The following is a 14631-nucleotide window of genomic DNA, read 5'->3' on the forward strand; positions in this document are numbered from 1 at the left end:
GACGGTCTCACATGAGACCCACTATGAAGTATTTTCTCAAATATCACGTCTTGTTTTAACTAGGATAAAATAACACGAAATAAATTTATTTTTTGTTAAATAATTTTTGTGAATTATATTCAAATTTAAAACTATATAAATTGTTTTTTAGTGGTGATTTATAATAATTTTTGAATGAATAGTGAATAGTGATATGGTGATTTACCAATTAAATATAGAATAGTATAGATTTACCAATTAATTTTGACAATATAAAATTTACTCGTTAATTAATTATATAATTAACGTTATGATATATGTATTTAGAGCATATAAAATACCCAATTAAAAAAGCCCTCGACCACAACAAACCCACATTGATCAGAGACACTGCGACTGTTCCTCCGCCATTGCCGCCTCCACCTGCCGGCAGTTGATCGCCTTTTACGACTCCTTGCGAGAAACTTTTTCGTTTTTCCAACTCTGCACACTCTTGCTGGGTACGTAGAAATACAGATCTTTGTCTGGGATTTTTTTTAATGTTTGTGCCAAAATATGAAAGTTAATTCAAACCCAGCTCTCACATCATAGCTTTGGGATTGTGGAACGTAGGAAATGGAAGAATCGAGATTTTCGTTGGGTCAATTAAGCCATTGTGGTAGACTGAGGAAGAACGATGTCATCTACCTCTAATTAGACAGAATACTGTATGAATTCAGTTATTGGAAAATTATTAAAAAAATTACCTTTTGTTTGCTGGTTTTTAATTCAAATTAGTTTGTCATAATTTTAACGATAGACCCAATTCCATGTTTTGAAAACATTACTGATTTGTTATTTTCAACTTAAATTATGTCATTCAATTCATGTTCAGACTCGTAGTTATTTTACAGGTTTTAAAAAATAAGTCAGTCACGAAGTTGAATGTTATATTTTTGATTAATTTAATTGTTTAAATTATAGTTTTGGAGTCCTTAATTGAATTCATGTTTTTAGGTGAAATTCCATCATTGAACTTCGAAGGTTTGGAATTGCAGGACTGAATTAAATTGTGGTAATGGGGAAAACCAGCTCAAGGTAAAATTGATGCAATGTCCTCCGTTTGGTTTATTTTAAAGGTAGTTCGGATTTTAGTTTACTTTTTTTCTTGTTGTTGATTTTTCAGCTCAGATACAATGACTCCTGCGGAACGCAAATTCAAGAAGAAAGTGCAGTTCTACGAATGTAAGAATATGCCTTTTTTATGCTGTCAATTTACGGCCTTCACCATTGATTGTGTTGTCAGCCTTGTCTATTTTCTTTTTCTACTGGTGTTAGCTTAGGAATTTTGATGAATGGTGCAGCTTCGTTAATTTTGCGTCAAATTCCAAGTAGTGCATCCATTCTACCTTGCATTTCCCTGCTTGGTTAACTAAATATTTTATGTGAAATAACATTGCTGGATGATTATTTTCGGCTAAATATTATAATATTAAATTCTTATCATGGTTTTATTGTGTTCGCAGCGGTTAGAAGTTCAGTTGTCCATAAAGCTATTACTAAGGTGCCGTTTTCCACCTGCTTTTTCCATGGATAAATTGGATATTCTGAAATTGATGTCATTGGTAGTTTGTTCGGTATTATTGGCTCCACATTGAGGTTGTAGTATCTTGATAATGACAATCCATTTTACTTTTAGTTATGGTATATCTAAATTAAGTTCTAAAGCTTTGGTGGGTTTTGTTGGTGGTATATCTGAAAATTATCTAGGTTTTTTTGGTCAATAGTGCAATAAAACCATTTTTTTTGTTTGACCCTGTGAATTTGTGTATAGACGAGTAAGGAACTATGTTCGGTTGTGTCAATTTCTGCAATAAACCTTAAAGTTTGTGGTTATTATGATCTAAATTTTGTATCTGGAATCAATATGTTAAATTGTAGCCAATCACTGATAGCTGAGACTAAGGCTTGTATCTGGTTGAGATATGAACAATCAATTGTCCGTTTTAGTAGTAATTTTTTTGCCATATTGGCTTATGTATGTTCTGCACTACAGGGAAAACAACAGAAGAGACGGAGTAGACAAAAAAAGATAAAGGCTTATGATATGTCATCCCTCTCAGAGTACCTTCCCGAGTTAAAGGCTCCCCGGGGGTCTAGGCCGACCGAATTCAAACTTAACAGTAAAAGAAGAAATAGCCTTGTGTAAGTGTATGCTGCCATGGTCTCTTTATATTCACTATGTTTTGACTTTTATTATGGTGATATTTCACAGGCTGAAAGAGAGTAATCAGTTGAAGGCGGTTATTAACAATCCATATTTCCAATCCGATCCCTTGGGTACCATTTTTCAACATTTGCTGAGTACACAGCCTGCGATGGATGAGAAGCCTAAGAGAAGGGACAGTAAAACTGGGAAAAAGAAAGCAAGAGCGAACAAGTTGAAAACCTCTCAATCCATGGAGATCTGAGTTCTGTACACTCATGTATGGAATTTTTGTCGCAGTTTCTAATATTTCATCACTCTCTCTTCATCGGTATTTTTGTTATTGATTACTTCAGAAATACCATACCTCAAGTTGGTTGTCATTGATCATGTGGAACCATATTAGTTCGACTTTTCTGCCTTTACACGTTTCTTCTCCCTTGCACCCTTGAGGTGCTATATATAAATACAATGGGGCTGGGGTCGTATCCAATCTAATATAATTCTATTTTATCCGCACAGTTTTGACTACGAGTTTTGGGGCATCACTTTTGTGCTAGACCTATAGATCCTTGGTAAGTTCTATATTCAGAGTTGTAATGGAACGGTACGCATTCAGCAAACGAAACAGGTTTTCAAGCCAGATGTGGAAAAATAAGTTTCGATGAATTTTGTACTGGTTGAATGATTATAATAGATTACTATACATGATGCGGATGTCTTAATAACAAGTAACAATTATGCCATAGTTATGCAGGTAATGTTGAAACGCTTAATTGTGGACATCCCATACCATTTAGCCAACTCTTTGATCGAACGCTTCTCACATGCGTGTTAATGATAATGATTTAAACCTGTAAATTCAATAAATAAGGTAGCATTTCCATTTATGCGTCGAAAGATGGAAAGAGGCATTCCCTCTCCGAAAGCACGATGGATTTTCTTTCATGCCTAACAATATTTGAGAAATGATCAAGGGGTACAATCCCACACGAAAACTTTTACATAATGGCAACATCCACTTAAAGAAATCCACCAGTCCCATCGCACAGCCATATTATTATTAATTCCCTTAAGACCACAAAAGCTATTGAGAACATAAGCAAACTGAATCAAAATTGGCACTCCATGCAACTAATACATGATATTTAAATAGTGCCCCATCTATAACTTAAGGTAAACAAACTCCTCAATAGCTGGGATATCTCCAATCTTTTTCAATGACTGCTTGCTTGGCTCCTCGTCGACTCCAATAGCCATTACAGCTTGCTTCCTCGGACCGATCCTTCCAACGCTCATGAAACTCACATTCACGTTCTCCTCGCCAAGAATGCTACCAACTTTTCCTATCATTCCAGGCTGATCAACTTGCCTGCAAAGTATGATACTTCCTTCTAAACTGACATCCACTTCAAAGGATCCCACCTTCGTTAAATGTGGAATTCCATCTTTAACTCGACCTTCTACTTTGATCTCCCCGGAATCGGTCATCGAACTTGCAAATTTTGACTCCACATCAGCTATCTGAACTTGGATTGACTCGAGTGGGCTCTCAGGGGAGCCATCAAGGATAACTCGTTCTTCAGTTATGCGGAGTCCTCTCTGTTTGGCAGTGAAATCAGCATTCACTAAATTCACAAAAAGGTTTGAGATAGGCTCGATTAGACCTTTGGTGATCATGGCACGAAGCACCCTCGTGTCAAGATCATCAGGAGCTCGTGCAGATGTGTACGTGACTTTCACCGATTTCACCCCACTCCCACCTGACACTAATTGGACAGCAAGCCTACTGAGTTTTTCGGAAAGGATAACATAAGGCTTCAGCTCGGTGAGAACCTGTGAAAAGAAAATGATACCACAAAACATTCAATAGATTCATATTGCTCATGTCTGGATAAATTTACTAGATCATGACCCTCCACATGCCCCAAAACCACATGTGAGAACACAGTGCCTTGTAAAGAACTTGTATCAGAAGGCAATACATGCATTATGTATACCATAAATTCACAAGTCAGAAACGAAAATGGGGAATAAAAATAATTGTGCATGAGAACAAGTAAAGTACCTGAGCAGGAACCATAGGTGCGTTGACAGCAGTGGCAGAAAGTTCCCCCTTCAATGCACCGACGACAGCTTCAGCAACTTCAATAGCCACCCCTTCCTGGAAAACGGATTAAAACAGAATGGTGCTGGAATTTAAACAATGCACAGAATCACATAAAAAAAAAAAAAAAGAGAGAATCATTCAGCAAACCTGAGCTTCCATTGTACTCGCACCAAGATGAGGCGTTGCAGTAACTTTCTCATGTTGCACCAACTTGCTGTCCTTTGCTGGAGGTTCTTCCATGAAGACATCAAGGGCCGCCTGATAATAACACTCCGAGAATTATTAAATGCGAATAAAACTGTTGTTCACTTCATTGTAGTTCCAAATAAAGTGGCATTTCATAAATCAATTATTCTTTAATCAAATTAGCAAAAACCTGGGCCACAATGCCGGCATCAAGGGCCTTCACCAATGCTTCTTCATCTATTACTCCTCCACGAGCAACATTAATGATTCGAACACCTTTTTTCATCTTCGCAAATGTTTCATCGTTCATAATTTTTGAAGTAGCCGCAGTCAGGGGCATGTGGAGGGAAATGAAGTCTGCTGATGCGATAGCTTCATCAAAGGTAACGAGCTCTACACCTATTGCACGGGCACGGTCAGCAGGAGCATAAGGATCGTGCGCAATGACATGCATACCAAGACCCTTGGCACGCCTAGCAACTTCAGATCCAACCTTCCCAAAACCCATCACTGCAAGCGTTTTGCCAACAAGAGATACACCAACATATTTGGTCCTCTCCCATTTACCTGCATTGGTCACAGTACATTAATTTGAGAATTTAGACGTTCGTGCAACAAACAAGAGTCCACAAGCTTCAGCATAACATAGGGAAGTATGATCTAACAATAAGAACATAATTACACTTGCCATAATGATGCATGAAGAATTCCATATTGAAGAACTAATTATTAGAGGGCAAAATTGGTAAGACGTGTATAGTTGGGTTTTGACTGTTTTTGCAGCAAGAGATACACGGGGTTATGGGAAGTCAAGATGCACAAGCAAATACCACAATTACGTGGATATGGAAAAAATTCATTGTCTTCGACAAGCTATCAGGAGAAGCACAAATAAGTAAAATGAAACATGAATAAAAAGAAAAATGATAACTTTAGAGCAGATACCCTAAATAATTAATAAATTGAATATTTTAAAAACTAGTACTGCTGTGAACCCAATCAAGATAGAACATTACTGGGCAAACAGAAGCATTGTGTAATTAGTTATCATAGTCCTCTGTATTGAAATTATATTATTAAATATATTAGGAGTCTATCGTACCCATACGAAAGTACAAATGTCAGAAGTGATAGCAACTTTTACAGTGAAAAGATTTACCAAAACAATATACATTATCATGCACAAGTATGAATAGGGAATAAAGCAAGTAAATACTGAGACTTTCGGAGAAAGATTTGCCAAAACAATATACAATATCATGCACAAGTATGAATAGGAAATAAAGCAAGTAAATAATGGGACTTCCGGAGAAATGTATTTCTTCCCAACTCTGTGTTCTTCTATTCTACCCTTCCCTATTTTTTTCCCAAAAAGTTTGAGCCCCAAAAGCGTATGTAAATCAATCAACAGAAATCAACTTCCAATTAGCGCTGCTTCCACTGAGAAATTATCATCGAAAACAAAAAAAAATTGAGGCATGTCGTTGGGAGAGTTCTGCAATGTTTAAAGAAATTTCCGAACAGAATTGAACACTTTCATTGTTCAGAAATTTTGTATCAAAAAAATTCAGTGTATCATTGTAAGATTTTCATCGAGATCACAAATTTATGAATGATTTGGATGGGTCTTTGGTTTCTGATATCACTTTGACAGTTCATCCTTCGTGATTTCAGATGTCAGAAAAGGTTAGTGAGGATGATAAATATGTCTAGATTAGATGGCAAATATCTGTAGCATTGAATCTTTAAAGATGATTAGATTTGTACTAATCACAATCCATGTCGGTAACAAAGCATGACAATTGCATCCCTGTGCATAAGCTGGTACCACAGGATGTGTCTCGATAATCAAGTTGATGATGCAATAAAATGGTCTGCACCTTTTTAGCAGATCATCCAATTGTTTGTGATGCAGGTGTAACATATTGTTCGTCAGATAGATCGTACTAGGTAAAAACTGATCAACCGTAAAAACCCAACATATAGAATTTAGCCAACAAACAAAGGCATATCAATTCTCATTCATCTTTGAGGACCAATGAAATACAAAAATGATGAATCACACGAATAATGTGCCTCAATTTTTTTTGGGGAGTTCATATTTACCCTCCGTCTTTTGTCATTTACACTCCATTTGTGAATAAATTTGACACATATTTTACACTTGAAGTGGAGTATATATAACACAAAATGGATTGTCAACTTTCTTTAACCCAGTTCTTCCCAAGACCATTTCTTTGTTTGCTTTATCCTCATTTATAATTGCAAGTGATATTATTCAATACTGTTTTGTAAAGATTACATCTGTATACATTTTCATCATTTTGCAATCAGCTTTTTCCGGTTATGCACCTTAATCGAACTGATGGAAATCATTTCTGAGGTCACTCCTTTCATTGCTTCTAAAATTAACAAAAGTATTAATGATAGGCCATAAGCGAAGCCAAAACCCAAAGGTATAGTTGGAGAACTTCCTGCACTTGTTAAACACTCAGCCAATTGTGCGTACGCTGTACATAACAGACAGACATTATCACAAGATCTTTACTTTCCACGTTAAAATTTTCCCTGTTTTGCAAATTTAAAGTTAGGCTGATTTTTAGAGTCAATTAGACCATCTTTAGTCCATGGAGAAGAAAAGGCTCCACCATCGTTATTCATGAACGAGGCAAAGATTTCAAGGCCGAAAAAATCTGATATCTAAAAAATGAATAATCTCAACCTTATCACATGAAAACAGCAAAGAACAAATTAAAAAATAAAGTACCCGTCGGAAGGAAGGAAAAAATTAAACATTAATTCAAATAGAAATTTAACCCAAAAAATGGAACAGATTGATATGTCAAAAATTGTTAATAAATCAATATGACAACTAACCAGCTTTAACAGAGGCATCAGCTTGAGCAATGTTCCTTGCCATGGCAGTTAGAAGTGCGATCCCATGCTCTGCGGCTGCAACAGTATTAGCCGTCGGCGCGTTTACCACAAGACACCCATTCTCAGTAGCTGCGGCCAGATCCACGTTATCTATACCAACACCAGCTCGTCCGACAACCTTCAGCCTCCCGCCGGAGGATTCAAATACGTCGCGAGTCACTTTGGTCCCACTCCTCACAATCAGCGCATCGCAAAGCGAGATTTTAGTGTTTAGCTCCTCCGGGCTGAGGTTATACGAGCAATCCACATTAGCAAATTCTTTAAGAAGCTTCAACCCCGAATCACCGAGTTTCTCAGCCACGAGGATCGTCGGCTTGGCGTCCATGGAGAGGACAACGAGCTGGCGTGGCGCGCGGGGACCGGTGTAGCGTAAAGAGAGAGTGGTGACGCCGAACGTGGCGGAGAGACTGCTTTGGCGAAGACATGAGATGGCGGCCGATGGCGTCGAGGGTTTAAGGCTGGTTGAAGATGCTGAAGCCGCCGCCATTTGAAAGATGCGAGATCCGGCCTTTTGTGATGAATCAAGAACGAGTGTGCAAATGCGATCGAATCAGTCTAATCGAAATATTTAATAAAATAATCTTAATCAAATATTATGTGTATTTGAAAACATTTAAATATATTTTAAAAAATTATTTTTAAAAATAATATTTTATTAAAATTATTTTTCCAAATATCCCGTCGTAATTGTCACTGTATATTCCACTTTGTTTTTTTAAGATTAAAAATACTAAGAAAACAAATTAAAGAGGTAAATTTTTAATGATATTGAGATTATCAATAATTATTTTATTAGTAAATAAGAATATATTAATAAAATTGTTTAATTGGTTTTTTTTAAGCCAAAATGGACAATTTAAGTTATTATATTTCTTTTATTAAAACATTTGTTATTCATATACAAAAATAAATTTTTCTGATGAGCTTGATGTGTGGAAATAAATACATAAAAGATATATAATACGATACTACATTAATTGTATTAAATCACCAAATACCGTCACACATGTAGCCTATCATTACAACGATATTTACAACCATTATATCGCGAGATTTTACTGTTATATCACGAAATTTTGTATCCTATAAATAATGAGATTTTGACAAATAGAATTTTTTGTTTTGTGTAAATTGATGTACATGTCAATTTATTCATGTTCTTACCTTCCAAGATCTCTTCTCTCTCTATCATTTTTATGTTTTTATAAAATATATATATATATATATATATATTTTATATGATTTGTTGGTCAAGGTTTTTCTTGCCCTTTTCATCCGAAATAAAAGAGGAAATATAAAAAAATTTCATGAGTGATAAAACCATCACACCCTCCTTCTATGATATTTTCTAAAAATTATATTAAATATGTTAGGTCAATGACTAAGCATATTCTCTTGATATTGCCAAAATTTTAATTATCAAAACAATTTTTTTGATACTGAGAATATCATGTGATACTATTAGGGTTGAAATTTTAATTTATTTTATTATTGTTATAAAGAAAAAAAATTGTAGTAATTTTTACATAAATTTACATAATATGGTTGCAATTATTAAAATTTATAATTAGAAACATAATATTATATTATTTCATGAATGGTTTGTAAATATGAAATTATGGATTTCAAAATATATAATCGTGTGATATTTATATTTGGAATAGTTAATTTGAAATTTAAGATAATATTTCGATTTAAATTTATAAAATTTGTAGAATTTTTATTTATATATAATTGATTATAAATGTATTTCAATTAAACTGAGGACACGAGATTTGATTTTTTTTTTTTTAAAAAAAAGATATACAATTAAGAATGTAAGATCGTTGTATAATATCAGATTTTGGATGTTGGCAATACTCAAGACTATTTAAGATTCGCATAATTGATGCAAAATAGTTAAAGAACATCGAGAGAAAGAACAAAATAGCACATCATCGGTCAAATGATCAAAGAAGCAATCGGTCAATCAAGAGTAGTATGCACAACAGTATATCAGAGTTCAAGTAATGTATCAAGAGTAGTTAAGCATATACAAGAGGATTAGAGCTGTACTTTTTATGAGGCCAATCAAAGGTTGCTTCAAAGCCCGGCCTAATAAGGGGCCCAAATATATATATATATATATAGTTTTGATATTCTGCACACCTACCGTGCACAATTATGTGAGCACCGATGAGATGTCACTCACCCATTCCAAATCTCAACTCTGATTTTTGTTCTCATTCAACAAATAAATTTTACGGTCCCCTACTTCTTTTAAGCATGAAGGTAAGTAATTTTCTTCATTAAATAATGTTTTATTTTCATTTCAAATCTTCTTTATAAATACACATTTATATTTATATTTGTAGATTATTCTATTAAAACATCCTTACTGAAAATGAAATTTACTTGTGATATGAGCACTATAATGTGCTTAGAGATCATGTTAATTAAATATATAACTAAAGCACACATCGTATGATTTAAATTTTTTAATGAGTTATAATTGAATTATGAGTTTTATATAAATTTTATGCGCGATTTTTGTAGTTTCTACAATTATTGGACTAAAAGTTTAGTTTCTACGATAATTATGTTCGATCAACAATGTCGCAAGATAGACTAAATGGGCTAACTATGTTGTCGATTGAGAAAGAAATGATCTGACAATTGGATTACACAGATTTGATAAATATTTTCGTCTCTAAAAAACTAGACGAGTAGTATTTATGTAGTTATTTTAAATATTTATTAAGTTGTTATTGATGTAATATTTTTGTTTTGATATATTTATGTATTTATTATTATATTTGTTATTTGGAAATTGAATTTTATATTTATTACTGCAACAAGAGGGCCCATTTTTCATTTTTTGTTTCAGGCCTCATTCAACACAGATACGACTCTGAAGAGGATCATAGTGGTTCGTTAACTCGATATATCAGACTTGAGAACGAAATAAGTGTCTCGATACTTTAGTATTTTAAAAAACTCTAGACATAATGGTAAAACAAATAATAAAGTCTGTATACAGACCATGTCTCAAATACAAAGTTAAATCAGAGAAGATCGTTGAATCCCAACAAACTTAAAAATCACGACTCTTAGGACTTTAAGTGTATTCAAGATTCATATCAAATAAGCAATCTGATAGGTTGCGGCGCTAAAGAAGTATCTTGTAATATTATGACTATCAGAAGAAAGAGGAATTAGTATACCATGAGCTGGAGCAAGGCATGAACGAAAATCTCCAAGGAAGCCAACAAGAAGCCCAAATGTGATCATCCCACGCAATGAACAAATAGAAAATCAAGTTGCAACTTGGTCGAAAAAGACGTTTTTTCAATGTATTACGCAATATTTTTCATAATATAACTAATAAAAATAATATTTTTACACTAAAAAATAATCAAACAGATATAAAAATTAATAATTTTAATGAGTTGGAGATTCATATCATAAAGTTGTACGTAAGATGGTGTCATTGAAATTTTTGCATTTAAAAAATAACCTTAATGTTTGGTTTTAAGAAAAATGAAGGATTTCTCTATTTCATGAGGGAGGCCCTCTTTTTTAACACACACACAAGGGTTACTTTTTTAAAAAAAAAAATACATACGCCCCTCCGAAACCCAAAACTAGGTTTCATGGTCATTTAATCTGGAATTTTGTAGCGTATTATTACGAAAAATAATATAGAATTTGCCCAAATATAAATTTAAAAATTAAAATCTGAAAAAGTGATTTTTCGATAAAATTTTTTATAAATACATTTTTGGAATATCAATTTTTTTTAAACTATGGGAAACCCTAAACGCTATATTTGGTGTGCTCTAGGTAAAGCCAAAAAATAAATACAATAACTTGTAAATCACGCTGATCAGGTAAACCACTGTGTGACAGATTCAAAGCTGGAAAGCATCGAGGGATTGAATCTCTAATCTTTTTTCAGAGGCTCACCATTATCTACTGTCCAAGCTACCTCTTGTGAGATGGAATATCAAATTCTTGATCCGATTAAGCAAATAGTAGGGGTAATTATCGGTGTTGGTGCTAGAGTTGGTGCTTCTGTGGTTCATAAAAGGTAGTATAATTCCATCGGTTCATGAGACACTGGATGAGAGAGTTGACTATTAAATCCAAAAGCAACGTACACTTTGGTTAGCCAACGGTCGAGTGGGCTCCAAATCCTGTTTTTTCCTATATGTCATCACTTGAACATAATCATAACCCAACCAAAACGAGAACAAATGAGTCATCCATTCCCATAATTTTTTTTTGAAACACGACATGTCCTTTTAACTAAATTATATATTTTTATTTATTTTTTCCGTATCGTCATCCTCTTAAAAAAAATACATAATAGTCCCATGGTCGGACAATATTTACACAAAAAGGAAACGAGGAGAAATTTTTTTTATAAATAAAAAAATTTGAATTTTGTAATCTGTCAAATTCTTGTGATTTATTTATCGATAGAAAAATTCAAGTTTAATGCAAAAACATGCAGCAACTATAAAATGTTGGTAAATTGGTAAAGTAATGTGATATAGCATTTAAAGTTCTTGATGCCCGTTTTGTTGCGAAGCTAAATATTCTTAAAGAATTTTCTTTACCACACCCAACAAGATTCCAGAAACGTGCTAACGTTAGTTGTCCGCCAAACTTTTAAAAAAAACACACCGATAGTTAATTAATGGTCCAAAAATTCAGTTGGTGAAGAGGTATGAATTTGTAAAATTTCGTCACAACTAAAATAATTGACCATAAAGAATTAGTTTACAAAATTCCATAGCTTTCAGCGTAGTTTGTAAATTATTGTGTTGGTTCAGACATTTAACTAGCTAGTATACATCAAAAAATAGCAGTTGCGAGTTTACAAATCATGAAAAAATCCAAAATTCTATTTTTTACTACCTTCTGATTTGATCTTGTTTTAACTTAAATTTTTTTTCCTTCAACGTACGTCAAATGACATGAAAAAATAACAGTACAATTTATGTGATGCGTAAAAGTAATGGAAGTAAATTATTAATTAATTATATCAACACATATTACAAATATTTAATTTCTATTAAAATAAAAATATGGTTAAACTTAAAATATATAAATGAAATATTTCAATAACATAAAGTAAAACGTGTATTATATAACTTTCAAATTTAATATTTTTAATTAATATTAATTTTGGGTTTTATTATTTATGATTTATTGATTTAACAAAGTTACGGCCAGCTAGATTCCACACACTTGCTATTCCAGTTTTTTTATGGAGTCAGGCCAACCCATAAAAATAATTATAAATTTAATAATAATAAAAATAATTATCAATTAAAGAAATTATTTTTTGGAACTTACCCGTTAACTTATGATAAAGTTGCAGACCTTGTTCCCACCCTACATACCATTTTCATATTCTTCCCAATGTCTTTCCTTTTATTTTCCTCTTTTTTATATTTCTTGACTCTCATCTCCCCTTCTTCCGCCCGCACGACCACCCTCTCTCTCAAACCCTCAGCCGCAGCACCGCCGCTGACCAACCCATGGCAGAGGCTCAGCCACCTTGCCGCCGCATCAGCCAGCAGAGCTCACCATCTCAAACACCCCAAAACCAACATATCTAACACCAATGTCCCCGTCTTTCCCAGAGCCTACGGCGGCTACTCCATCTCTCTGAGCTTCGGAACTCCGCCGCAGACCTTGTCTTTTGTCATGGACACCGGTAGCAGCCTGGTGTGGTTCCCATGCACGCCGAGATATTCCTGCAGTTCGTGCAATTTCCAGAACGTGAAAAATGTATCCACTTTCATACCAAAATCATCTTCTTCTTCCAAGATTGTTGGATGCAAGAACCCCAAGTGCAGATTGATTTTCCCCGATGTTCAATGCAGAAACTGCGATAACAGATCCACCACCTGCACTGAATTTTGTCCACCGTACATAATTCAATACGGTTCCGGTTCAACTACCGGGCTATTACTATCTGAAACCTTATTTTTCGAGAAAAAATCCGTCGATAACTTCATCGTAGGTTGCTCGTTGTTTTCATCCAGGCAGCCGTCCGGAATTGCAGGTTTCGGACGTGGGCCGGAATCATTGCCAGCTCAGATGGGGCTCAAGAAATTCTCTTACTGCCTGGTTTCTCACCGGTTCGACGACACTCTTGTGAGCAGCGATCTAGTTCTGGTCGGTGGCGCCGGCGGCGCTGAGAAAAAGAGTGGCATCAATTACACTCCATTTGGCCGAAACCCAACGACTGGGAACTCCGCATTTCAAGATTATTACTACGTGACGCTTAAAAGAATCACCGTCGGGGGGATTGAAGTGAAAGTGCCACGCAAGTTTCTACGACCGGACTCCTCCGGCAAGGGCGGGGCGGTGTTGGACTCCGGCACCACCTTCACCTTCATGGAGAATCACATATTTGAACCTATAGCACAAGAATTCGAGAAGCAAGTGCGTAAAAATTACAGTAGAGCGGTTGAAATAGAAAACCAGTCGGGATTAAGGCCATGCTTCGACGTTTCAGGTGAAAATTCATTTACTTTACCAAAATTAAGCTTCCATTTCAAAGGCGGTAAAAGAATGGAGCTGCCGTTGGCGGATTATTTCTCGTTCCTCGGAGATTCCGTGGTTTGCTTGACTATGGTGACGGATAACCCAGACGATGGAGGAATAGGGCCGGGGCCGGCGATAATTTTGGGCAATTATCAGCAGCAGAATTTTTACGTGGAGTATGACTTGGAAAAGAGCATGCTTGGATTCCGGGGAGAGTTGTGTAAATAAGGTTAACATTTTGTCTAGATGCGCAAGTGTTGTTTGGTCACGCAATGCAAAAAATATAAGTTCATATTTATTGTTACAAATGCTTGAAATATTTGGGTAGGTTGAACGAGTGGACAACCCACGCATTTTCAAAACAATAATTTTAAATAATAAAATAGTCGATGCACACGCATTGTAATTCTTTCTAAAAATATGTTGATTTTATACCAATTTTAGTCGGTGACACTCTTGTGATTAATTTGTCTTCAATACAACACCGCATGAGAACTCTTTGAAACTTAAAATCTTTTGTTTTTTTAACGGATTCTGACTTCTCAATAATTTTTTGCATCATAGTGGAACCAAGATGTCTCAATAGATCATGTCAAATCATAAAAATATTAATGTTAGTGAACTTATGATTAATTATTGCATTCGTCTCCACTACTTTTGTTTGTGTAGTATACGTCATAAATAAATATGA

The 14631-nt window shown here is 34.7% G+C and overlaps 3 protein-coding genes across 4 annotated transcripts; 2 read left to right on the forward strand and 1 right to left on the reverse strand.

Annotated features, from left to right (window-relative positions):
- Nucleotides 1–340: 340 nt before the first annotated feature.
- Nucleotides 341–2589, forward strand: LOC140961531 (uncharacterized). Of its 2 annotated transcripts, none has more exons than XM_073420115.1 (6): nucleotides 341–479; nucleotides 976–1056; nucleotides 1145–1203; nucleotides 1485–1522; nucleotides 2015–2163; nucleotides 2234–2589. In XM_073420115.1, the coding sequence occupies exons 2-6, from the start codon at nucleotides 1037–1039 to the stop codon at nucleotides 2427–2429; spliced, it is 462 nt and encodes a 153-aa protein (XP_073276216.1). In that variant the 5' UTR covers nucleotides 341–479; nucleotides 976–1036; the 3' UTR covers nucleotides 2430–2589. The 2 variants fall into 2 exon arrangements, with proteins under 2 accessions (XP_073276216.1, XP_073276225.1); XM_073420124.1 differs by having other exon boundaries at nucleotides 1017–1056.
- A 544-nt stretch (nucleotides 2590–3133) lies between these two features.
- Nucleotides 3134–7952, reverse strand: LOC140971532 (D-3-phosphoglycerate dehydrogenase 1, chloroplastic-like). The gene is made up of 5 exons (XM_073433838.1): nucleotides 7338–7952; nucleotides 4651–5027; nucleotides 4422–4532; nucleotides 4233–4328; nucleotides 3134–4000 (listed from the first exon to the last, which is right to left on the reverse strand). Exons 1-5 carry the CDS (start codon nucleotides 7882–7884, stop codon nucleotides 3329–3331), a joined length of 1803 nt encoding a protein of 600 aa, XP_073289939.1. The 5' UTR covers nucleotides 7885–7952; the 3' UTR covers nucleotides 3134–3328.
- A 4687-nt stretch (nucleotides 7953–12639) lies between these two features.
- On the forward strand, nucleotides 12640–14376 carry LOC140971534 (probable aspartyl protease At4g16563). The gene has a single exon (XM_073433842.1). It carries the CDS (start codon nucleotides 12807–12809, stop codon nucleotides 14166–14168), a length of 1362 nt encoding a protein of 453 aa, XP_073289943.1. The 5' UTR covers nucleotides 12640–12806; the 3' UTR covers nucleotides 14169–14376.
- Nucleotides 14377–14631: the final 255 nt, after the last annotated feature.

The sequence above is a fragment of the Primulina huaijiensis genome, chromosome 2 (assembly GCF_012295235.1).
Source record: "Primulina huaijiensis isolate GDHJ02 chromosome 2, ASM1229523v2, whole genome shotgun sequence".
NCBI classification, from domain to species: Eukaryota; Viridiplantae; Streptophyta; class Magnoliopsida; order Lamiales; family Gesneriaceae; genus Primulina; species Primulina huaijiensis.